General features: G+C 49.6%; 1 protein-coding gene across 3 annotated transcripts in view; it reads left to right on the forward strand.

The window, feature by feature from the left end:
* Positions 1 to 25974, forward strand: part of TRIM67 (tripartite motif containing 67) — a 54291-nt gene that overhangs the window by 18523 nt on the left and 9794 nt on the right. For 2 of the 3 annotated variants that reach the window (XR_009252088.1, XM_058696131.1), the window contains exons 2-6: positions 18175 to 18270; positions 19422 to 19544; positions 20598 to 20708; positions 22281 to 22440; positions 24469 to 24614. Coding sequence is in view for 2 of the 3 variants with exons in the window: in XM_058696131.1 (XP_058552114.1) it covers positions 18175 to 18270; positions 19422 to 19544; positions 20598 to 20708; positions 22281 to 22440; positions 24469 to 24614 (636 nt within the window). In the remaining variant the exon portion in view is untranslated. The remainder of the gene's footprint in view (positions 1 to 18174; positions 18271 to 19421; positions 19545 to 20597; positions 20709 to 22280; positions 22441 to 24468; positions 24615 to 25974) is intronic. The other variant, XM_058696132.1, reaches the window with a different exon arrangement.

The following is a 25974-nucleotide window of genomic DNA, read 5'->3' on the forward strand; positions in this document are numbered from 1 at the left end:
CTTAACACTGTATGTTAGCTACTCTGGAATTACAATACAGAAATAAAAGCAGCAACAATACATATGTATTATTGCTGCATCAAGACTTTGTTCTCACATTTAAATCCTGCATTAGAAGGTATTTGGGGGAAAGAACGTGGGGCTGTTAGTTTTCCTTCTAAAATTGCTTAGTGGTGGAGATTTCAAATGAGATCTTAGTAACATTATTTTTTTTTAATTTTTTTTTAACATTTATTTATTTTTGAGATAGAGAGAGAGACAGAGCATGAATGGGGGAGGAGCAGAGAGAGGGAGACACAGAATCGGAAGCAGGCTCCAGGCTCTGAGCCATCAGCCCAGAGCCCAACGCGGGGCTCGAACTCACGGACCGCGAGATGGCGAGATCGTGACCTGAGCCGAAGTCGGACGCTCAACCGACTGAGCCACCCAGGCACCCCAACATTATTTTTTTAAAACAGAAATAGCTTTATTGTTTTTTCTGATTGAAAAAGAAGAATAACACTCATTGTTTAAAAAATTCAGAAAATACAAAGATGCAAAGAAAAATGTGAAAAATCACCTGTACCTTTACAACTTACAATGTGTGTGACACACACACACACGTATATAATTACCTTAATAGTGGCTAGATAGATAGATACAGTATACACACACACACACACACACACACACGGTATATACCATGTATACACACACACTACTTATTTATATGTATAATTTTTTAAAATATTTTTAAATGTTTATTTATTTTTGAGACGGAGACAGAGCACGAGTGGGGGAGGGGCAGAGAGAAAGGGAGACACAGAATCTGAAACAGGCTCCGGGCTCTGAGCTTTCAGCACAGAGCCCATGCGGGGCTTGAACCCACGAACCGTGAGATCATGACCTGAGCCAAAGTCGGACACTTAACCGACTGAGCCACCCAGGCACCCCTATATATATAATTTTTTAATGAGATTTTTTATATGTGTTTTTTGGTGTAATGTTCTTCTTTCTACTGAACAATCTATCACGGAGATTGTTCTATGTCAAAATAGAAATATATTTGGCATCTTAATGGATGCTGAGTATTCAGTTACCTGGATAAAGCACCATTTATCTAATCCTTATTCCTGAAAATTTAGATTGTGTATAAATTTGTACCACAAATTTTACAAATGTAGTGGTCATTCATATATATCTTTGCATGTTATTTTTTAGCCTGTTATTTCCTTTAAAATAAAGTCCTATACAAATACTAAAACACATTAGGGATGTATTTCTTATTTCTCCCTGAATATATAAAGCCACAATCTTGTCTTTAAGAAGCAATTGTCAGCACTTGTATTTAAGAAGCAATTCCTCCCACTGTCTCTGTCTTCCTTTCCTGTCCCCCTCACTCGAATACTTGCCTTGCCCTAAGCTGTTCTGACTCCTGTCAGATCCATTGCATTGAAGTCAACAGCATGGAAAGTAGAGGATGGAGGAAGAAGGCAATCGTAGAAGGAGGGGTGGATGACCCAAGGGGAGGAAGAAAAAAAAAAGGAGCAGAGTGTGATATGTTTTTCAATTTTAATTGTCACAAGTCAGAAGTAGGTGCTGTAATCCACAACATATAGATTCTATAGAAGAGCGAAGACTTGCCCAAGAGCCCATGGCTAGTAAAGGGACTGACTCCAGGCATCATGTTGCTATATTAAAAAGAAATTTTTTAATGTTATTTATTTTTGAGGGGGGTGGCGGTGCAGAGAGAGAGGGAGACACAGAATCTGAAGCAGGCTCCAGGCTCTGAGCTGTCAGCACAGAGCCTGATGCAGGGCTGGAACTCATGAACCACAAGATCATGACCTGAGTTGAAGTCAGACACTAACAGACTGAGCCACCCAGGTGCCCCATCTATATATATATATATTTTTTTTTTAAGAACATCCCTTTTGTTTAAGTTTATTTATTTTGAGAGAGAGAGAAAGAGAGAGAGAAAGAGAGAGAATTAGCAGGGGAGGGGCAGAGTGGATCCAAAGCAGTCTCCATGGGGCCAGTGGAGAGCCTGATGTGCGACTCGAACTCCCAAACTGGGAGATCATGAGCAGAGCCCAAGTCGGGATGCTTAACCAACCAAGTCATCCAGGCGTCCCATGTTACTACATTTTATTATTTCTTCAAAGCACCTTCTGCCCTCCTTGTGGGATGGTTTTACTTCCTGCCCCATCCGTACAAGGAATGAGAGCAAGGAGTAAATGCTTGCTGTTGGAAGTGTCTGAGTTGTGTGTGGGAGTGTTTGTTACGATGGCTTAACTAGCTTCACACTGTCTGATACAACCACACTCTTTCCACTTCACTATCTTGCCTCTCCCTTCTGAGCCTTGCTCTGTTTCTTGGTCAAAATGTTTCTATCTTTTCGCGGTGTCTGGTTGCTCAGTCAGTTGAGCATCCGACTCTGGATTTTGGCTCAGGTCATGATCCCAGGGTCATGGGATTGAGCCCCGCATCGGGCTCCTAACTGAGCGTGGATTCTCTCTCTGTCTCACCCTCTGCCCCTCCCCCACTGTCACACACACACTCGCTCTCTCTCTCTTTCTAAAATAAAGAAAAAAATTCTATCTTTTCATTTGATTTCATAATAATGAGGAACCACTTTTTAAATCTAGCACTGTCCTCTACCAGAACCATGTTTAGATTTGTTTTCAGACCTGATTTTTTTTTTAATTTGGGCTTATTCTCATGAACCCCTGAACTATGAAGGGATAGATATTCCCTGTCACACATACGACTCCTGGAAGAGGGCATCCTGTCCAGAGGTGACTTTTTTATCACTTTGGTTTTCCTTGAGCTTCTTTTCTCTGTCCTGAACCTTTTTCTGGATGGTTTCATTTTGCTTAAAATCCATGTATTCTACTATGGTAGAAACATAAATCTAATACTTCCTGAGCAAGTTTAAAAGTGACAGTTTGAGGGGCTCAGTCAGTTAAGCGTCCACCTCTTGGTTTCAGCTCAGGTCATGATATCACGGTTTGTGAGTTTAATCCCAACATCAGGCTCTGTGCTGACAAGCACAGAGCCTACTGGGGATTCTCTCTCTCTCCTTTCTCTCTCTCTCTCTCTGTCCCTCCCCCACTCATGCTCTCTCTCTCAAAATAAATAAATAAATAAATAAACTTAAGAAAAAAAGAATTCAAAGCTAAAATAGAGCTCTAATCCTTGCTTCCAATCCACGGTTCACGTTACGAAATTCCGTGTCTTGTTGTCTAATAAAAAACGTGATTCATTTTTTCAGCAGATACTTTGTACCCTGGTAGTTCATACAGAGGTAGAGCAAACAGAATTTCCATCCTCTAGGACCACTCAGCTTAGCCGAAGAGAAAATGAACGCATGACAACAGTATAATATAATAAGGTGTAGGGTGACACGGGGGCCCAGAAAAGGGGCATCTCCATAGACTCCAGGAGAGTGAAGGAGGGAGGGGACAGGACAACCTGGAGGAAGGACACTTGAGCCGATTTTCGAATGACAACTGTGTGCATCGGCAAAGCGGAGGACACATCAGGCAGGTGAACAGCAAGGCAAGGGTGCAAAGGTGTAGCGCAGCCCAACAGGTTGTGCTAAGGTGGTTTGTGTCTGGAAGGCGGCCGCAGCCGCTGCCCTTGCCTGTTAACCGCAACAGGAACTGACAAGCCCGAGTCCCAGGGGGGACAGGCAATTTCCAATTATTCTGAGTCTGGTTCCTGCACATGGGCACCCTTGAGGGTCACTTGGCTCTAATGGACCCCCTTCTTGGAATAAGAAGCAACGGCGTGCCCATGGGTATATTTAATGATTAGAAACTACTTCCTGGTGATATCAGCCAGGAGGCCTGCCTCTTCTTATTTTTGACCTCAGCATGAAGTCCCAGCCAGGAAGTTTGGTTGGGGGCTCTGATATATCAATATTGGCAACTTCAAGATCCCAGCGGACAGGCCAGACTGCCCCCCAACCCTTGCATGCCTGGGGGCAAGAGCTCATGGAGAACTCCTGAGCTGTAAGCATTTGGAGAGTTGGGAGTCTGAAGCTGAGTCGTGGGTAGGAAGGAAAAGAGGTCTCCCTGCCTCCCCATCTCCATAAGGATCAGATTCATCGAATCATGAATCATAACACAGCTATCTGTGTTTGTTTGGCCTCCTTGCCACTAAATTAGAGTTCTGTGTTGCAAACAAAAGAATTCAATTCTGGGCAACTCAAATCGAAGAGGATTTATTGGAAATATCATCCTTTTTTGCTGAGCGCTCGCAGAGTCGGGGGGAGCTTTGAGGGCCGGGATTGAAGGCATAGCAGTGGTGAGCACATGCACAGCATTGCATGGGAGACGCGCTCTGTTCTCAGCTCCTCGCACGTCTGAACACACTTCATCACGCTAGAAGGTACCTACCGCCATTATCCCCTTTCTGTGGTTGAGAAAAATGGGGGCAGGGAGAGATGAAATGATTCACCCGAGGACACAGGAGTATGTGAGCCGGGATTAGAACCCAGCATTCCAGTTCCAAAGGCTTTTCCAAATGCTGAGAAGCAAGCCCAAACAGGAATGGTCTAATAGCAGGAATCTGGTCAGGGAGCAATGGAAAAAAAGCTTATTTTTCCAGGTCTGTTTGTCCCTTTGCTGAGTTTTGAATTCTAAGGAGCTGGTATACTAAGGGCCTAGATCAGGGCATGCGTTTGCCCCTTGTAGGGGTGAAGGCGATGATATCAGGGCTGATTCCAGTCCCACCAGACTGTCCCCCATGGGGGAAAAGGCAGTTTCTCAAAGCAGCATAAAGTACTGTTATGAAGAACTGGATGGCCAACAGCAGGGAAACAATGGTCCTGGGCGCCTCGGTGGCTCAGTTGGTTAAGCATCTGACTTGATCTCCACTCAGGTCATGATCTCACAGTTCGTGGGCTTGAGCCCCGCATCCAGCTCTGCCCTGACAGTGTGAAGCCTGCTTGGGATTCTCTCTCTCTCTCTCTCTCTCTCTGCCCCCTCCCACTCAAAATAAAGTTTAAAAAGAAAAGAAAAGAAAAGAAAAGAAAAGAAAAGAAAAGAAAAGAAAAGAAAAGAAAAGAAAAGAAAGGAAAAGAAAAGAAAAGAAAAGTATGGCCCTGCAATTGCCTGGAGAAGCCCTCTCTGGGGTCTCATTATGCTCAGAACCACCAGTGGAATGTCCCTGAACCCAGGGCTTTCCATGAACGCTCTCACTAATACCCTGCCACAGCCCTATGGGGGCATGTATCATTACCCCATTTCACAGTTAAGGACACAAAGGCTCAGAGAGGGTAAGAAACTTGGTCACATAAAATTAGGGTTTGCATTCAGATCCGGACTCCAAAGTCCATTTCTAGGAGTCACTGGGTGAACACGGGGCAGGGCATCTGAACTCGTGGCTGGCAGGTGGTAGAGGGTCAGCTTATTGTGCTCTCAGGGCCTGAGTTAGTGTGAAGCTGAACTGGGATCTTGGAAGCACTTCAGTCACCTTCTCCCATCTACCAAAGCCTGAGTGGTTGACTTAGGGAAAATATCCATCTGTAGGAAATTCTGAGTCAAGCCAGCCAACATGTAGCTACATGGCATCCATTCCTGGCCACACTCCACTGTTGTCTGGATTGGCATAGCCTTTATCTGAAACCTCTCTGTAAGAAAGGAGCCTCCCCTCCCCGCAGACCTCCCTCCATTCCATCCATCTGCTTTGGAGGGATGTAAGGAAAGCAAAGGAAGGAAGTCAGAAAAGTGTCTGGCTCTATGTTTCTCATCTTAAATGGGGAAGAATCTAAAATTGCCCAAAGGAGTGGAGCTCAGGCACCCCCACCAGGGTAGGACCACTGGAAGGGGCCATGAAGCTGGGATGAGCCAGGCGGGGCAGGCCAGGAGGTGAGGCTACCTCAGGAACGGGGCATCAGAGTCCCTAGAAATAGAACAAAGTACAGTCCACAGCTGCTCGCCTGGACCTCACCCAAGGGAACTAAGACTTATCCCTGCTTTTCTGTTGCCCCCAGAGTCCCTGGCACAAGATTCAGTCAATTCACTATTCACTAGCGAGCAATTCACAGACACTACTGAGTGCCTGTTCTGTGCAGGCACAGAACCTCTCACTCTGAAAGTCCCAAGCCAGTGAGTGACACCGGCAGGTAGGCAAGGAACTAGATCTCAAGACACACAGTGATAAGGACTATCACTGGGGAAAGCAAAAGGCCAAGGTAGAACAGTGCAGAAGGGGTCCCACAAACTCATGGACTCTTGGAAGGCTTCATGGAAGAGGAGAACTGTGAGTGAGACTTGGGCAAGCAGAGTCCATTATTAGTGGAAGTGACAGCTGGGATAAGGGCTCACAGCTGTGGGGGAGACGCCAGGGTTGTGGATCTTCTGGAACGTAGGTGCCTGGGTTTCAAGCTAGCCCAGGGAGGGAGAAGGTGCTAATCCTTCCAGCCATATAACATGTCTTCCTCATCTATGGGAGGCCAACAGATGGTTGTTGACTGAGTAAACCAATGAATGGATGAAAGTCTTGACGGCCTGGTGGAGAAGTTCTGACTTTGTTCTGCATGAGCTGCAGAAGAGAAAACCTTGAACCCCAAGGGTCAGAGGGAGAGATATTGTGGCGGAGACAGGATTTTTTATAGAAGGAGGAATCCATTTCAAGGTAGGACAGAACAGATCAGGATCAACCCCTGGCTTCTGTGAATGTCCTGCTTAGACCCTTTTGCATTTTGCCAAGGCTGCCATAACAGAGTAGCACAAACTGGGGCACCTGGGTGGCTCAGTCAGTTGAGTATCCGACTTTGGCTCAGGTCATGATCTCATGGTCTGTGAGTTTGAGCCCCACATGGGGTTCTCCCCTGTCAGCACAGAGCCTGCTTCAGATCCTCTGTCTCCCTCTCTCCCTCTGCCCCTCCCCTGCTTGAGCTCTCTGTCACTCTCTCTCACTCTTTCTCTCTCTCTCTCAAAAAGTAAATAAACAGGGCACCTGGGTGGCTTAGTCGGTTAAGCGTCTGACTTCAGCTCGTGTCATAATCTCACAGTTTGTGGATTCGAGCCCCGCGTCGGGCTCTGTGCTGACAGTTCAGAACCTGGAGCCTGCTTCGGCTTCTGTGTCTCCCTCTCTCTCTGCCCCTCCCCTGCTCACACTGTCTTTCTCCATCTCTCAAAAATAAATAAATGTAAACAAAAATTTTTTTAAGTAAATAACAACAACAACAACAACAACAACAACAAAAAACACCAAAGTACCACAAACTGAGTGACTTGGAATGCCATAAATTTATTCTCTCACAATTCTGGAGGCCAGAAGTCTGAAATGAAGGCAACACAAGGCCACTTGGTTCAAAGGCTCTAGGGGAAGATTGGTTCCAGGCCTCTCTCCCAGCTTCTGGTAGTTCCTTGGCCTGTGGCTGCATAACCCAAGTCTTCACATAGTGTCCTCCCTCCACGAGTGTCTATCTCTGTGCCTGTATATAAGGACCCCAGTTGTATTGGTTTAGGGCCCACCCTAACGACGTCATTTGATCTTGAACACCTCTGTAAAGACCCTATCTCCAGATAAGCTCACATTCTGAGGTACTAGGGTTAGGACTCCAACATATCTCTTTGGGAAGATACAATTAAACCCATAACACATCCCCTTGAAGCTGATCAAGGGTGAGGGCTTGAATTGAGAAGTATCTTGACTGCGGGAAAACGGCAGTCAGCCTCTCCCTGCTGCCTTCCAGATGGAAGCTGGGATAATGGAAAGGTATTGCTCTGGCCATCTGGATTGCTTCTATCCCCTGTCAGAGGCCTGCCCATCTTACTAACATACTCCCATGGCATCTACGTCTGCCTGATCAGCAAGGTCATGTGTCTTACCAGGCACATGAATCTCGAACAGAAGATAAATCTACGAACGGAAAGCTCAGAGGCCTCCCAGGGGAATGACGAAGCTGGAAGGTCACCACTGTGTTAGTCATTGGGGTCCCAGTTGCTGGGTCCTCCAGCTCTTACACAGCAGAAGAGAACATTTCAGAAGATGCAAGGAAAAGACGTCAGTGGGCTTGGACTCCCCAAGTGGGGAGTAGGATTCTACCCTGGGAGACTGAGGAGGCCACCTGCTTGGGCGGGGGTGGTTATGTCTTAACACTGCTCATGCGTCTCCAGCCACAAATTTTAAAAACCAACACATTACTGCTAGCAGAGGATGAAAAGGTGGGAGAAATACCCTGGGGCCCATGCAACCCCATTTCACCACCTCCTCCTCTGTGTGAGCGTGCCAGATGCTCTGTGAATATCCAGCTCCTTTTTCAATGTATCCCTTCTCTAGTGTCTCCCGAGGGGGTGTCACGCTGCAGAGGAGGTGTAGGAAAGGCAGGTCCAAAGGAAGCCAAGTGCCCCAGAGGCACAGGAGGGAGGGACAGCAAACCGTCTCTGAGCCGGGCTGTGTGCAGAGGGCTCCTGGTGGTACTTCCCTGTGAAGACTTGCTGGATGTGGGCACTTGATTAGGCTGAGGGACAGGACATCTAGTTTTAGTGACAGCAGAGAGAGCCATTGGGAATGCCCTTTACAAATGAAAAGCAAGTCCTCTTTTCTGTTTGCTCTTCTAGAGTTTAGCTGCCCATGTGCCCCTCCCCCACCTCTCTAGTCTGCCTCTCACACCCTCCTAGTGCGATGATAGTGTGATATTGTGATTTAAAAATAAAATATGGGGGCGCCTGGGTGGCGCAGTCGGTTAAGCGTCCGACTTCAGCCAGGTCACGATCTCGCGGTCCGTGAGTTCCAGCCCCGCGTCAGGCTCTGGGCTGATGGCTCGGAGCCTGGAGCCTGTTTCCCATTCTGTGTCTCCCTCTCTCTCTGCCCCTCCCCCGTTCATGCTCTGTCTCTCTCTGTCCCAAAAATAAATAAAAAACGTTGAAAAAAAAAAAATTAAAAAAAAAAAAAAATATGTATGTGGTCTTCATCCCAGTTCCTGGCACAGAGCTCCTAAAACCCTAGAAATTTCCTAAGTGATGAGAGCAATAAAGGTTTCTTTTACATTAATGAGGTGACTTTTGGGAAGCCCCTAGGTAACCTACAGTTGGCCATGGGACCAGAGGGTTAAGCTGTTCAGCCCCTCCCCACTCTGGCACCCTCTCCTCCACCACCAACCCAACTTCCAGGGAGGGGAGGGGGGCTAGAGGTTGAATCAATTGCCAGTGTCCAATGACTTAATCCATCATGCCTCTGTAATGAAGCCTCCATCAATATCCAAAAGGGTAGGGTTCAGAGAGCTTCCTGGCTGGTGAATTCATGGACATTTGGGGAGAGTGATGGCTCAGAGAGGACATGGTCACTCTGCACTCTTTCCCCAGGCCTTACCCTATGCATCTCTTCAATCTGACTGATCTTGAGTTATATCCCATTTTAATAAACTAATAATCTAGGAAGTAAAGTGTTTCTCTGAGTTCTGTGAGCTGCTCTAGCAAATTAATCAAACCCCGAGGAGGAGGTCATGGGAACCTCCCATCTATAGCCAGTCTGTCAGAAGCCCCACGTCAGGCTCTGTGTTCACAACTCCGGGACTGGAGCCTGGTTCAGATTCTGTGTCTCCCTCTCTTTCTGCCCCACCCCCACTCACACTCTCTCTCTCTCTCTCTCTCTCTCTCTCTCAAAAATAAACATTAAAAAAAAAAGTGTTCATGGAAAAGATAAATTCAGCTGCCAGGTGTAGCAGGCTAAATAATGGCCCCAAGAACATCCCCTTCCCAATCCTCAGACCTGTGAATATGTTACCTGATATGGCAAAAAGTACTTTGTAAGGAGTTTGAGATAAGAAGACGGTCCTAGATTACTCAACTGGGTCCAATGTCATCGTAAGCGTCCCTGTAAGAGGAGGCAGGAGGCCAGAGTTGGTAGTTGAAGACATGAGGACAACAGCAAGAGGCTGGATGATGAAGGAAGAGCCAGATGGGGGTAGTGCCTCTAGACAGTGGTAGAGACAAGGAAACAGATTCTCCTTTAGCCTCCAGAAGGAATGAGCCATGATTTTACCTTGATTTTAGCCCCATAAGTCTCACTTTGGACTTCTGGCCTCCAGAACTGTAAGAGAATAAAACCAGTGTTGGCGTGGGTCACTAAGTTTATTGTTTTTTTTTTTATTTAAAAAAAAAATTTTTTTTTTCAACGTTTTTTATTTTTATTTTTGAGACAGAGAGAGACAGAGCATGAACGGGGGAGGGGCAGAGAGAGAGGGCGACACAGAATCGGAAACAGGCTCCAGGCTCCGAGCCATCAGCCCAGAGCCTGACACGGGGCTCGAACTCACGGACCGGACCGCGAGATCGTGACCTGGCTGAAGTCGGACGCTTAACCGACTGCGCCACCCAGGCACCCCAGGTCACTAAGTTTATTGTAACGTGTCATAGCAGCAACAGGCAACTAATACAGCCTAAGAACTCACAACCAGGGGAACTGAATGAGTCTGAGAAGTCAAGACAAGGCAGATCCTCTCAGAACATTCTCTTATTTTGCATCAATGCTGTGTGGGGGCAGTAAGGAAGGGTGGGGTCTTCATAGATAACAATTCTTCAGTGTTGACAGGGCCATGGCAGTAGCCTCCATCTAGAGGTTCTGGGGTTGGCAGGCTCATAGAGCAGAGCATTGGATTAGCATCTAGAGCCCCATTCAAACACCATGTCTCTTCCTTACTGGCTTAGTGGCCAGAAACACAGGGAGCCAGTGGGGACAGAGCTGTGATCCTCTAAACTGTTTTGCTTCAGGGGACTCCCCACAAACCTGGCCCACATCCACTGGAAAGAAGCTCTCTGGGTCACCCCTGGTTGCTTAGTTCTTCCGGCAAAGATATTTTGTGCTACTGGGTGGGTCCCCTTAGCCTGTGACCCAAAGTAAACCCAGAAGAAGTCTGCCATTCAGCATTGCTCCCCTCAGAGCAAATACTGGTCTGATCTGTCTCAAAGCAGACTTCTACCTAAGGGCCCTGTCCATGTTCCCCCTTAGCATCAGTCCTTCACACCCTGTGGATCAAAGTCTCTATGACTTGGCCCCTTGGGGGTGGGGGCTGAGTCCTGGGAGCCGACTGGGAAGGAAGGGTCTTATGGGTTAGAGGATTCTGGGAGGCCTGGCTGCCACTGCCTCATTGTGGGGAGGGTATTCTCATTCCCATCTCAGCACCCTGCGTGGGTCTATCCACTCCTCCCTCCTGGGAACTCCATGTACCCACCTGTCCCTGTGAGCTGTCCCCAGGGACTGGAGTGCTAGGCTTTCCAGTCTCCAGCTCTGTCACTGCATCTGCCTCAATAGTAACGGCAATCAAATCCCACCACTGGCTTTCCGAGCCTCACTTTAGGCTGACAACTAGGACAGTTTTATTCATTTAGTTACTGGGCTCTTGAAGCGTGTGGCTAGCAGGTTGGAGAAGACTGGAAAACAAAGCTGTTGTCTGCCAGCTAGAAAGGAGGGTGCTGCTATGAGACAGGGCTTTTCCAGCTGTTGGCAGTTTGCTCAGGTCTTCAAGCAGGAGCCAGGAGTGGAAGGACATCAGAAGTCCCACCTAGTACTGCTACATTTGGGTGGATCTGTGGTGGCAATTAACTAGAAAGAGTTAACACCCAGAAGTCATGAAAATCATCTCAATCACTAGGGTAGGGTCAGATTGCCAATGCCCAGTACCATATGGGGCTCTGTGCCCTGGAAATGGTGGGTTCAGAGTGGCCACATGGCCATTTTAATTATGCCCAGCAGGTGGGAGAATTGAGTCTTGAATAGCTCAAGGGAGCTAGTCAGACAAAATCCAGAACAAAATCAATTCACTGACACAGATATTTATGCAGCACATTCTAGGTTTAAGGCATCGTGCTGCCCACACAACATGCACAGGGCAAGCTTGCCAGGCACCAGGGGCTGGGACTGGCCAACAGGACAGGAAAGTTAATGCACTTCTCCTGGGCCACCTGTCTCAAAGACAGTGAGATATGTCCTAGAAGCCAGCCCTGTTTGAGGAATTCAAAGGGAACACTCCATTTGCTGAAGGTCACAAAACTTCAGGAGGAGGTAGCATTTGGGAAGGATCTTTATGGATGGATGGACGGATGGATGGATGGAAGGATGGATGGATGGATGGAAAGATGGATGGGATGTTAACAGGCAACAGAAGGCAAAGCAGAAGTGAGAGAGCTTGTGAGGCAGAGGGAACTGCAGGAGCCCAAGCAAGGAGGAGGGGAGCCCAGGGGTTGCTGAGTCCAGTCTGACCGAAGGGTGGAAACCATGTGGGCAGCCCTGGGAGGTAACGCCAGAGAGGGTGACAATGTCCAGAGCCTTGGACATTGAGCTAAGGACTGGACCATGATTCAGTGGGGAGTGGAGGCCATTGGTGAGAGGGGAAATGACATGGTCAGAGCTGTTTGAGAGACAACAGTCACAAGGTAATTTGGATATGCAGGATTCAGTTTCCTGGCATGACCTTTAAGTGGTGATCTTCATCATGTAACCACACATTTCCCCCATCAGGGCATATGGGCAGCGTTGAACTCAAAGCCCTACCTCACTCCCCAGTTGATGGGGGCTAACAGTTCTACCGGGAGCCTTGCCTTTTCTCATTTGGCAGTGGGGCCTCTAGTGCTAAAAGGAAGGATTCAGCAGCTCATGGGAAAAATGTTCTCCAAACATTAGTAGCTGGTGTTAAATGAACACAGACACTGTAATAACATGGGTCTCATTCCTCCACCCCCTTCAAGCCTATGGACAATATTTTCCTTGAGAGGGGCGCCTAGGGGTTCTAGACCTTTTACATTCAAACAGGAATGGCTTTAAGCAAGCTGTATGACCTTGGGCAACTTCACGAAAGAAACATTTCATGAGTGTTTACTGTGTGTAAGGCATACCACCCGTATAATTTGTGCCATCTACCATCAAGGTAATACACTAATGCATTTGTGCACTCCTTGACAGTCACCTTTTACTAGGGGCTCAGTTTTTTCGTGTATGAAATGAGAGGTTGACTGAGCCATGTCTAGACCCCTGGTGTCTAGCCAAGGATGTTCGAGAACAAGGACCGAGTTTAAACGGAGGCAGCTTAGGACCTTCTGCACAGAGCCCATGACAAATGGATGAGAATGATCTCTGAGGCCATTTGCAATGAAAATATAATAGATTCCAGTCGGGTAACTTAGATAAATTCACGCCCTGGTCTCTTTCAGCCCCTCTAACAAAATACCACAGACCGAGGTAATCAACAACAGATTCATTTTTTACTGTCCTGGAGACTGCAAGTCCAAGATCAAGGTGCTGACTGAGTCACTTCCTGTTAAGACCTCTCTTCCTGCCTTACCAATGGCCAGCCACCCCATCACTGTATCCTCACATGGTCTTTGCATAATGGTAAGACGTCTTTGGAGGGAGGGGTTATTACTATCATCCCCGTCTTGTAGAGGACACTACAGAACAAAGAGATGGCGTAGGAAGGAAGAAATAAAAATGATACACAGCCGGTGACAGAGCCAGGATTTGAACCACGCTAGCCCAGAGTTCTCGTGCGCCATGCGTTATAATGCTCTGCACCGCCATCCAGAATATGGAAGACGAAGGCAGAGGACTGCCCTGTGTACCTAGAAGCTGCTCTTGGTGAAGACAGTTTGCTGGGCCAGGCAGGCAGCTGGTTTGACCCAGCTGGGAAATACTTATATTTTCAAGCTGCCTGTCTCCATTTAGAGACTTTACAGGAATGTAATTCCAACCTTAAAAGAATAAGGAGACATAATGGGTACCTGGGTGGCTCAGTTGGTTAAGCGTCTGACTTCGGCTCAGGTCATGATCTCATGGTTGGTGAGTTCCAGCCCCGCATTGGGCTCTCTGCTCTTGGTGCCAAGCCTGCTTTGGACCCTCTGTCTCCCTCTCTCTGCCCCTCCCCCGCTTGCTGTCTCTCATCCTCTCTCTCTCTCTCAAAAATAAATAAACATTAAAAAAAAAGAATAGGGAGACATAAAATGCAACTTTTTTGATTCGGGTTAAAATCCATTCAGTCATGAATCACTGTATTGTACACCTGAAACTAATATAACACTGTATGTTAACCATCCTGGAATCAAAGATTTTTTAAAAATCCATTCAGTCATGAAAAATATTTCACCTTCTGCCTGGATATTTCCTTTCTTTCCAAGAGTTTGGTATAGTCACCATCCAAAGAGACAACACGATCCATTCTTATTTCTCAGACCAGAAAGAGACAATTCTTGAGGCACCTAAATGGCTCAGTCAGTTAAGCATCCGACTCTCTGTTTTGGCTCAGATCATGATCTCATGGTTATGTGAGTTCGAGCCCCCAAGTCGGGCTGACAGTGACAGTGACAGTGTGGAGCCTGCTTGGGATTCTCTCTCTCCCTTTCTCTCTGCCCCTCCCCTGCTCACACTGTCTCTGTCTCTCTCAAAATAAATAAGTAAAACTTTAAAAAATGTTCTTTATAAAATAAATAAATAAAAGAAAAGGACAATTGTCCATGTCCTCTGCTAGCACTCCAAATAGTCCCTGTAGAAAAGAAAAAGCACGTGTCTTAAGGAAAACTGAAGCGGGGCGCCTGGATGGCTCAGTTGGTTGGGCGTCCAGCTTCAGCTCGGGTCATGATCTCACAGTTGATGGGTTTGAGCCCCGCGTCAGGCTCTGTGCTGACAGCTGAGAGCCTAGAGCCTGCTTTGGATTCTGTGTCTCCCTCTCTCTCTTTGCCCCTCCCCTGCTCATGTTCTGCCTCTCTCTGTCTCAAAAATAGAATCAAACATTTAAAAAATTAAAAAAAAGAAAAACTGAAGCAAAACACAATATGCTGTAAACCCCTAATACATAGCCAACATATAAACCATTTGTCCCTTGAGAAGTGATTTCCACATTTGCCCCCAGAACCTTTGCTCCTTTTCCACTAGAATGCCCAGGTCCATCTTCTACAATGCTGTCCTCCCGGCAAGTAGAGGTGACTTGTGGCCATTTCATGCACAGAGCAATGGGGGTCAAGAAAAGTACAAGTTTGTGCTTGTGGGACTTCCATTAATGCCCCCCCGGCATTCACACTGCCATCAGGGGCTCTTCCATGGGGAAACAGCAGACCAGGGTATAGGAGCCCCCACGTGGATGAGCACGCTGCTGGGCCCTGGGATGGTCTGTGCTTGGACAGCCTCTCTGGGGGTGCATTGAGAAGAAGGAGCTGGAAAGATCAGGCAGCAAGGCTGGTGGGTCTGGAAGCAGTGTCTACCAAGCTGTGAGATTATTCCCCTTGGAGCTGGGTATTTGCCTAAGGTCACTTGTGTCCTTCAAAATCACTCTGTTCTTGGGCTCCTTGCCACGCTCCTTGGTCTACTTGCCAAGCAGGAAGCAGGTGGACAGGCCCTGCGGTGGGCTGGGCTGCTGGGAGGCCAGTGCTGGCCGGATGCAGTGGGGACAGAGCCATGTTGGCGCCAAGTACCAGGAGGAGGGTGAAGGACCCTCACTAATGCCACCTCTCAGAACTTCTTGCTGGCAAAGGGTGCCCGCAACAGTGATAGGTCTCCTGGAATCTGTCCCATGTTAGCATGTACCTCCAGTGAAGCAATCAATCTGTTTTGGTTTTTTTTATCCAGCCAGTGAGGCTTTTCTGAGCCCCTGCTTTGTGCCGGCATCACTGGCTAGAAATGCAAAGACAAAAGACAAAGTCCCCAGCATCAAGGACTATATAGGTTCATGGGAGATGCCTCCCCCCCACTTGGGGAAGGAACTGTTTCAGTCACTGTGGGCCCCATGCTTTGGGAGACTGTAATAGGGAGGAAGGTGCCACACTTTTCTGGACACTGATAAACTTGCATTTAAAATCCCTATTGTATGGGAATGCAAGCTGGTGCAGCCACTCTGGAAAACAGTATGGAGGTTCCTCAAAAAACTAAAAATAGAACTACCCTATGACCCAGCAATTGCACTACTAGGCATTTATCCACGGGATACAGGTGTGCTGTTTCGAAGGGACACATGCACCTCCATGTTTCTAGCAGCACTATCAACAATAGCCAAAGTATGGAAAGAGCCCAAATGTCCACTGACGGATGAATAAAGAAGATGTTGTATATATATACAATGGAGTATTACTCGGCAATCAAAAAGAATGAAATCTTGCCATTTGCAACTACATGGATGGAACTGGAGGGTATTATGCTAAGTGAAATTAGGCAGTCAGAGAAAGACAAAAATCATACGACTTCACTCATATGAGGACTTTAAGACACAGAACAGATGAACACAAGGGAAGGGACACAAAAATAATATAAAAACAGGGAGGGGGACAAAACAGAAGAGACTCATAAATATGGAGAACAAACTGAGGGTTACTGTAGGGGGTGTGGGAGGGGGGATGGGCTAAACAGGTAAGGGGCATTAAGGAATCTACTCCTGAAATCATTGTTGCCCTCTATGCTAACTAATTTGGATGTAAATTTTAAAAAATTAAATTAAAAAAAAATAAATATATCTTGAAAAAATAAATAAGTAAAATCCCGATTGTTGAAGATCCTCTTGGGGCCCATGAACGATCCTGACATCTCAGTCTCTTTGTGGGTGCAGCTTTCTGGGGATGGGCTGAGTTATCCTGGGACCTGTAACCTTCCAAGGCTGTCCACACCAGCAGCCACTGGCCACATGTGAAGCATTAACTAAATACAATTTAAAATGCACCTCCTCAGTTACATTGGCTACTTTTCAGTGCTCAGCAGCCACACGTGGCTGGTGGCTGCCGAATCAGAGCAGACACGGAACCCTTCTGTCATTCCCGTAAGTTCCATTGGCTAGTCTTCATGCATAGATACTTATAATAGAAAGTGGTACCCCCTGTGTGAGCTGTGGGGGGCGGAGCCTAAACCACCTGGGGTGGGGGTAGGGATGGGGAGGCCAGTGGAGAAAGGAGCAGGACAGAGCCCAGACCTCACCCTGACCTCAACTTGAGTGTGGATGCTTCCTGGGTCTGAGGCTCCCTCCTTCTCTCTCCTCATTTTTCCCTGAGTGGTCTTTTCCACTCCATGGCTTCCTTTACCATGTTCCCCAGAGATGTTCAACCAGGCTGTGTTGGTACAGTTCAGTGGATCTCAAACTACATCAGATCCCCTGAGAGGGCTTCATAAAAGCCAGGCTCCTGGGCTTTCACTCCCAGTTTCTGATCAGTAGGGCCAAGGGTGGGGCCAGAGAAGTCGCATTTCAAAGTCCCAGATGACAGGTGACCCCGATGCTGCCAGTCTAGGAACCACACTTTGAGAATCATTGGTACGGCCTAAAGAATCACCTTCACTGGGGCACATGGGTGGCTCGGTCAAGTGTCCAACTCTGGGCGCAGGTCATGATCTCATGGGTCATGGGATCGAGCCCTGCACTGGGCTCTGTGCTGACAGTGTGGAACCTGCTGGGGATTCCCTCTCTCCCTCTCTCTCTGCCCCTCCCCTGCTTGCATGCATGTGCGCTCTCTCTCAAAAGAAATAAACTTAAAAAAAAAAAAAGAATCTCATTCACGGATTCACCCATTCCACAAATATTCATGTAGTGCTACCGTATGCCCAGTGCTAGAGGTGAACAAACCAGGCAAGGTCCCTGCTCTAGGGAGCTTACGTGCAGGTGAGGGGAGACCATCAGTAAACAAACCTGTGTCAGGTGGTGATGAATGTTATAAAGAAGAACAGAGCAGGGCAAGGGGAGAGGGCTATTTCATAGGGTCATCAGGAAAGGCCTCGCTGACCAGGTGACATTGGAACAAAGACCTGAAGCTAGAGGGGAAGGGCGGGCCGGATATGACCCTGGCCTTTCTGGCCCCGTCTTTGGTTTTTTAATTAGCAAAATGTGACTCATGGTCAATATGGCCACAATCAAGGTCATCAGTCTCCAGCAGCTAGGTTCGAAGACCAATTCGATTGCACGTGTATGCATTTTGTTAAAAAGGCCATAGATTCCATCCGGGCTGGCGGTTCCACCTCTGGGTGCCAGCAACTGGTGTGCCCTTCGAGCCCCCTCTGTCCACACTGCCCTCTGCAAGGGGAGGACTCTGGAGGGCTAAGGGGCCCGCCACAGGAGGCTGCGTCCCACTTCCAGAGGATGCCTTAGGGCTCCCAGTCCATACGGCTCCGGCACGCGGGATCCGTTCTAGCCCCTCACATACCCACAAGCCTTTCGGGTGCGGCGCAAACTCTGGGCCGTTCACGCCGGATTTGTCTTTTCACCGCTCGGTATCTTTTTAGGCCCAACTGTCACAGGCCTTAAATGGAGTTTCCGATAAGGCAAAAGAAGCAAAGGAGTTTCTGGTTCAGCTGAAGAACATCCTGCAGCAGGTCCAGGTGAGCAGAGCTGCAGCACGGGGAGGGCGGGCGTGTAGCAAGGGAGGGTCCTGTGGCGAGCGTCTTGTGGGGGACGAACACAGGAGGCTTAACTGTCCTGCTGCACAGCCTCGGACGTTGCAGACATCACCCGCTCAAGCCGCCGACAGCCGTGTGGCACCTGATACTGGAAAGGGATCCCCCATGCACCCAGTTACGGAGAATCGTAGAACGAGAGCTGGAAAGGGGCCAGCACTCCGTGCGGCCACGGAGGCCTATGTAATATCTGTGCACGGTGCTTCTGTACCCAGGGAATCGATACATCATTTACCGCATAAATGTGTTGACTGTGCCACGTACTGAGCCCAACACAGATCAAGAAGTCTCTGGCTTCAGGAGCTGTCCGCAAGGGAGAGGACACACACGCGTGTGCTCTATACGAATGTGCATGCGTGGAGGGCCCATTCGTACAGACCGGACCAAAGGCACCGACTTCTTAATCTTGGAGCAGCCCCCCCACGAATGACTCCATTGTAATGTCATCACCTCTCCGGAGGCCTTGTCTCCAAACACGGTCACATTCTGAGTTCCTGGGTGTGAGAGCTTCACCAGAGGCCGTAGCACGAGGTCCGGATCCCTGCTGATCTCTGAGACCTAGAAGGATTCTTTTGTGAGACTGACCGAGATCCTGCAGTCTTCCGTTGTTTTCCTGCTTTCCGATTATAAAAAGCAAAAGCATGTATTATAGAAATTTTGGAAAGTAGAGAGTGAGAGAGCCATGGAAAGGTTCACCAATATCTCCCCCCTGGGGTGACCACCTCACCATTCTGACACGTTCTTCTGCTATGTAGACACACGTGTGCACGCACACACAGGACGGAATTATGCTGTGTGCAACTTGTAGCCCCCCTTTTGTTTTCTTCCCAGTCCCTCATGAGCATTTTCCAAGACGTTAAAAACTCTCAACGGACGAGGTTTGAACGACTACCGGATATTTCACCATACTGGTGTGCCAGGATTCATGGTACCCCCTCCTGATTCGTATTTACGTTGTTTCCAATGTAGTAATGTTACAGATGACTCTGGGGAAAGCTTCTCTGAAACACGTCTTCGCGGCTAGCACTGGCCAGGTTTCAGCATGTCTTCTGTCTAAAGCTCTCTGCTCCCCCCAGGAAAATGGACTGGACTACGAAGCCTGCCTGGTTGCTCAGTGTGATGCGCTGGTCGATGCTTTAACTCGGCAGAAAGCCAAGCTGCTCACCAAGGTCACCAAAGAGAGAGAGCACAAGCTGAAGGTACGTCCCCGGGTGACGACACCCTCGTTTCCCATCGTGGCCTCCACACCGCGAATGGACTGGAGCACACAGTAGGTACTGGGTCGATATTAGGTGGGTGAGAGAATGAATGAATGCATGAATGAGTGAATGAATGAATGAGGCAAGGAAGGGATAAGCCAGCTGCCCCGGACGTGCTCACACTCGCGTGACTTTCCCCAAAGCCAGCCATCACCCACACTGTCCCTGCAAAGCCACAGTCAGGTGCACTGAATCCTGCTGTTCTCAGGTCAGGGGTACCCTTCTCCTATCTTCTCTGAAGTCCTGTTTTCCATCTAAGGGACTCCACCTGTTCTCAGCTTGCAAAGCAGTAGTGACCAGTGACCGTAGTGAGGCCGCCCTCTGTTCGGGTCGCCAGCTCTGTCACCTTCTTCAGGCCCTCTCTAACATCTCACATATTCAATAATCAGCAATAAGAATGCAATATTTTTATGGCATTATTAAATATTAAATATTTATTGTGTTGTTAAATATCCACCACGGGAAGGGGAGGGTGTCCCCTCACGGGACGTTGGGCTCCTGCTCCGGGCAGGTGCCATGAACGCTCTGCGTTGACAGAGGACTGCTTCATTGCCTTGACGGCTCAACCGATTTCATAGACATTTCCCAACTGAAGCAGGAAATATTACTTTCAAGGAAAGGAGGAATGCGTGTTGGGGATAGCCCATGGTTTCCAAGTGAAGAGGCCGAGCCCATGGAGTTATCCACGACCACCAACGATGAAAAGTAAGACAGGAGGTGGTCACTGATCACGTGGACAGTTTCAGACCATGCACTTTCTCTAGTGCCCAGGGTTCAGGCAGAGTTTGTTCTGTTGGGCGGTGGGTCCGTTTATTCCCCAAGGAAGAGGGCACGTGGAGCTCAGGAGCAGAACAGCCAGAGGAGAGGGTGCAAGGTGGCGCAGACCAGCGCTGCAGTGTCTAGGGCTTTCTCTGTGCTAATTCTCCAACTTCCACTGCAGCCTGGCTGCCCCTCCTCTGATGAGTTGGTTACTAGGGGTTCTTTGCATCACAGATGGTTTGGGACCAGATCAATCACTGCACACTGAAGCTGCGTCAGTCAACCGGGCTGATGGAGTACTGCCTAGAGGTGATCAAGGAGAACGACCCCTCTGGCTTCCTACAGGTGAGCCTGCGCACTGGGAGGACCCAGGCAGGCTTGGCTTCCTGCCTCCAAGTCCACCACCGCTTCCCAAGCTATCCGGAGTTTTAGGACGGTCCCTACCAGTGGCTTGGAATTGAGTAGATTCTCCCTTGCTCAGAGATTCCAGAAGATCCAGGTTCTCGTCTCTCGTCTGCCTCTCACTAGCTGTGACCCTGATTCTGTGCCCTCGTTAAAAAAGGAGGTCAAATGTATTAATCCCTAGGGCCAACGTGTCGTGCATTTATGCTTTGACTTCCAGAGACCCCAACTCAACATTTTCTCCACAAATGGGAAAGGACAGTCCTTGCCAAACAAGCTGGAGGCTTGGAGGAAGTGAGTTAGCAGAATCCACACGGCCCATTACCTCAATGTGCAGAGTGCCACAGGCCTGGACAGATGGCCGCTGCCTGCAGAGCCCATGCAGGCTTGCCAGGGCATCCCTCCAACAGCCAGGCTGACTCAGGGCCACGAGCATCTCTAGAGGACAGGGCAGTGACAGGGGCTCAGCCCTCCATCTATGGGGAAATGATGGCCCCCTTCACTAGTCCCCACGAAGGGTTCACAGGATGGCTCGACAGGGACACGTGTAAGTGTCTGAATGAGCAGGACTTTCCAGCGGAAGACAGCGGAGCTGGGAGTGCAATGGAGGGACAGTTTGGAGCAACTTGGGGGGAGGGCGAGGACACACTGTGGGGAGCAAGCTTCAAAACTCCGGGGATACAGGAAGCGCTCTCTTCAGACCCTGGGAGGAACTGCTAGTATGTTTCACTTTGCAAAGTACTGGATCTCACAAAAGCAGTATAAGGAAGAATGCTTTTGCGCATTTGCTTCACAAAACGGTTTGGCCTGGTATCTTCATATTTTTTAATGTGTATTTATTTTGAGAGAGAGAGAAAGAGAGAGAGGCCAGGGGAGGGGTAGGGAGACAGGAAGAGAGAGAGAATCCCAAGCGGGCTCTGCACTGTCACACCAGCCTCGATCCTACCAACCGTGAGATCATGACCTAAGCTGAAATCAAGGGTCAGACGCTCAACCGACTGAGCCACCCGAGCGCCCCACCTGATACCTTTAGATAGCAGGTTCTTCTTTACATTTAAATTATTGCCCTTTTAAAATACGATTTAGGGGCGCCTGGGTGGCTCAGTCGGTAAAGCGTCCGACTTTAGCCCGGGTCATGATCTTGCGGTCCGTGAGTTCGAGCCCCGCGTCGGGCTCTGGGCTGATGGCTCAGAGCCTGGAGCCTGCTTCCGATTCTGTCTCCCTCTCTCTCTGCCCCTCCCCCGTTCGTGCTCTGTCTCTGTCTCAAGGATAAATAAACGTTAAAAAAAATTTTTTTTAAATACGATTTAAACAATACAGTTCACTTTTATTTGCACGGTGGCATGCCGGCAGGGATCATATACTCCCTGCCCTGGCTGGCCTGAGAGCATACGGCTGACACAGCCCCTTCCTGTCCCCAAGCCACAGACACCAAGCCCCTCCTCTTAACCCATCACTTGCTGCATGATTTTCCCTTTGCACATCGAAACCCTATACTCTGTGCTCCCCTTTAAGATCTCGGATGCTCTGATCAAGCGCGTCCAGGTGTCTCAGGAGCAGTGGGTCAAAGGCGCCCTGGAGCCAAAAGTGTCTGCGGAGTTTGACCTGACCTTGGACAGCGAGCCGCTGCTGCAAGCCATCCACCAGCTGGACTTCATCCAGATGAAATGTAGGGGTGAGCCGTGGTTGGCCCAGTTCTGTCTGTGCCTCTTTTGGAAGGGGCATCCACTCTGAGGGGGGCAGCTTAGTGTCACCAGAAGACGGGTGACACACATAGTGAGGCAGAGCGGGAGGGGAAGGCTGCCCGAGTCACAGGCCGGGGCCCAAGTCCCAGTTCAGCCTGGGTCACCCTGGGTAGCTGGAGGACCTAGGACGGGTGGCATCCCAGTCTGAGTCCAAGTTCTCTCCTTTGTAAAAGAGGGTTCTTTTTTTATTCAGACACTTAGTGAGTGTCTACCCTGTGCCAGGCACTGTTCTAGGAGCAGGACACCGCTTTGAACAAGTCAACATACTCGCTCACAAGACTCAGCTGATATTCCAGAAAAGGAAACAGACAGTACACAGATACATCGTCTCATGGCCAAAAGAGGCTTTTGGGGAAAGCGGGATGTTTTGAGGGGAGAGAGATGCAGTATAGGGAAAGAACATTCCAGGTGGCGGAGGAGTGGCAAATGCAAAGGCCCTGAGGCAGGAATCCATTTTCTGGGTTCCAAGAAGAAGAGCAAGAAGGTCAGAGGTGAGAGCAGAATGAACAAGGTGGAGGAGGCTGGGAGGTGAGCTCAGAGAGCCACGAGGGACACAGGCTAAGGGTCAGATAAAGTTGCGTGGCTTGCACCAGGTTACAAAGTAGCAAGCGATGGCCCGAACCAGTCCTGATCCAAAGGCCGCCTCTCCAGAGGCATCGAGGCCACATTCAGGAGAGGCAAGGAAGCTGTTTGGTTTTTTAAAACCAAAATATCAAAGGATGGAGTGCTACACCTGCAGAATCTGTTGAGTGCAAGAAATCCTTACCCGCCAAACGTGTGGCCATTTTTACGCCAAAGATGAAACAGGAGTCTTGCACATCTGCGTGCTCCCTCCCACACTCGGTTTGCACCTCGGGCCAGGGTTGGAAATGCCGCCTGCCCTGGGTGTGAATGAGACGTGGTGCTGAGGAGCAGGAGGAGCCTGGCAGAGTGTGCAGGGGTGCGGCAGAAGACAGGGGGGCTCGGGAAAGCTGAGGTGCCAAAGGTGGAGGCCTGGAGCCGCTCTGGACACTGCTCCGGGAGGGATTCACAGAGGGCGTGGGAGAGCCTAGGGATAGAGGGGGACCCCTACCTGTTTGTAAACCGAGGCCCCGGGGGAGTCAGCTATGCTCAGCCAGCCCTGAGACCAAGTCTGTAAGTAAGACAGGGCTGCACCCAGCTAAACCATGGGGGGAAATCTGGGAGACGCCCCTAATAACGGGGGCCAAATGGAAATCTGGAAGTTTTACAAATCTGATGTTGCAGTTTTCCCTTTAAAAACTGTCAGTGTGGACTGTATTTATTTCTAAAATCTCCAGAGCCGGAACAAGGCTAGAATATAAAAACTTTCTCCGGATCTTCCTGTGACAGAACTTACCATGATAACATTTGATTCAAATCCCTGATTCCGAGGGCTGACCACTGGATACTCCGATTGCCTCTCCTTCCCGGCTCTGGTTCCCTGGGCCTCTAACGTGCTTCCAGCCAAAGGTTTAAATGCGTCCTTGGATTCACCCCACCAGCACCTTCCCAGCCTAGTGTCAGCTGCACGCTGGCCCCGCAGTGGCTCCGAGGCACTTGGAACCCGGCTCTGTTGGCAACCCTCACGGGTTCCTTGTGGGTCTGAGACTCAAAACTAGGGATTCTCAGTGGGTAGGTGGGGCTCCTCCTTGGGGCTCCAGATGCAGAGTCGTGGAGGCACAGGCCATGCCTCTCCCACCTCCCACCCCAGATTCCAGGACAGGCTGGAAGTGCACGGTCACCTGAGATCGCGCTGCCCCCACCCTCCCTCTGCCAGCCTTGAGACTGAGATCCCGGGGCTGAGGTGTGCCTGCGAGAGGCTGGGAGGGACCGCAGGGTGGCGCCACCGTTCCTCCTGGGGGCCGGGGGCCCTGCGATGGGGGAGGAGAGTCCACACAGGTGTCTGGCATGCTGTCGGGGTCCGTGAGCTGAACCCGCCGTTCCTGTTCCTGTCACAGTGCCGCCCGGCCCCCTGCTGCAGCTGGAGAAGTGTTGCACCCACAACAATAGCGTCACACTGGCCTGGAGGATGCCGCCCTTCACCCACAGCCCCGTGGACGGCTACATCCTGGAGCTGGATGACGGCGATGGGGGCCAGTTCCGGGTGAGGCCCTGATGTTGGACTGGGGGGTCCTAATGCGGAGGCCTCTGGCCTGCCCTCAGCTCCATTGCTGCCCCTAGAGGGCGTTGGCCCAGACGCAGAGGGCTGGTGGGTCTGGAACCTTGGGAGATGGGGCTTCTCTGCCGGGGGCTAGGTCTGGGCAGCTGGGGCAGGCAGAGGTGACAGACGCAGAGAAAGTTTAGGATGGCCTCTCTGCGGAGACTGACACAGGTCTGAGGCAGAGGAAGAGCTCGGAAAAGGTATCCCCTGCCCTGATCTACTTCCTGCTTCACCCCACCGGTGCAGTCCCGGCTATTCCTCAGCACCTTCCCAGATATCCCCGCTCACGCAGGCTCCCCCCGCCCCGCCCCCCGCCCCCGCCCCTCCCTCAATGCTCTATCCCTCCTTGCCCCGCCTGGGTCACACTGACTGTTCTACCTGGCGAGGTGCTCTGTGGGTGAGGACAGCCACTTGGTAAATGGCCGTTGGGTTGAGATGAACCTCTACCCTCGTGTTTCCAGGGATGAAATGTCATGGGGACAAGAGAGGCTCTTAGTGAGCCAGAAAAGGGTGTTCTACTCCCCCATCCGGTAGAGACCCCCCCAAAGCCAGGCCCCCTAAAGAACTCTTCCCTGAGTTTTCACACAGCAAAGTTCAGGTCACTGTCAAGTTGCTTTGTTGACCAGGGTCTTCTTAGAGCTCCTCCTTTTCCATTCCCAAGGAGACTGCATAAAGATGTTCCGGAACAAAGCATTGCAACCACGACAGTTCCGACATCCCTTCTCCTGGGGGGCTGCCCCATTGAACAAATCTTGCTGAAGATCAATATTCCTTTCGTTTCTCTCAAAGGGATTTATGCATAGGCCATTTCATTTTCTGTTTGAGACCTACCCTACAAGAACGTAAGCGTTGGGGAAATAATAGCAGCCTTCCCTTGGGAATTATTGGGTCCCGTGTGAATATATGGGCAATTTAGGGGACAGAGGAGTTGAGGAATGGCAGATCATTCACTGGGTCCAGAACCTCAGTCGTTGTGGCTGTGCGGAGAAGCTAAGGTTGGAAAGAACTCCTGGACTGGAAACCAGGAAAAGAGCCCCTGTTTCTGAAACGGGAAGGGAAGACTGTTTCCGGATGTTAAAAGAAGCAGCCACAGGGCTCACATACTGATGGCCCCTTCCCTCCGAGACATAGCCACCAGCAAAAGCTGGATACAAGGGCTAGAATTTATGAGGAACCACCTGTTAAAGTGGGAAGAGTGTCGGCTTTCAGTGCAGGCAGGCCTGGATTTGAACCCTGGCTTCCAAATGGGTTCATCTGGATCTTGGGCAGGTTTCCAACCTTCTCCGAGTCTCCTTCTGTATGA

This window comes from Neofelis nebulosa, chromosome 13 (assembly GCF_028018385.1).
Source record: "Neofelis nebulosa isolate mNeoNeb1 chromosome 13, mNeoNeb1.pri, whole genome shotgun sequence".
Lineage (NCBI taxonomy): Eukaryota > Metazoa > Chordata > Mammalia > Carnivora > Felidae > Neofelis > Neofelis nebulosa.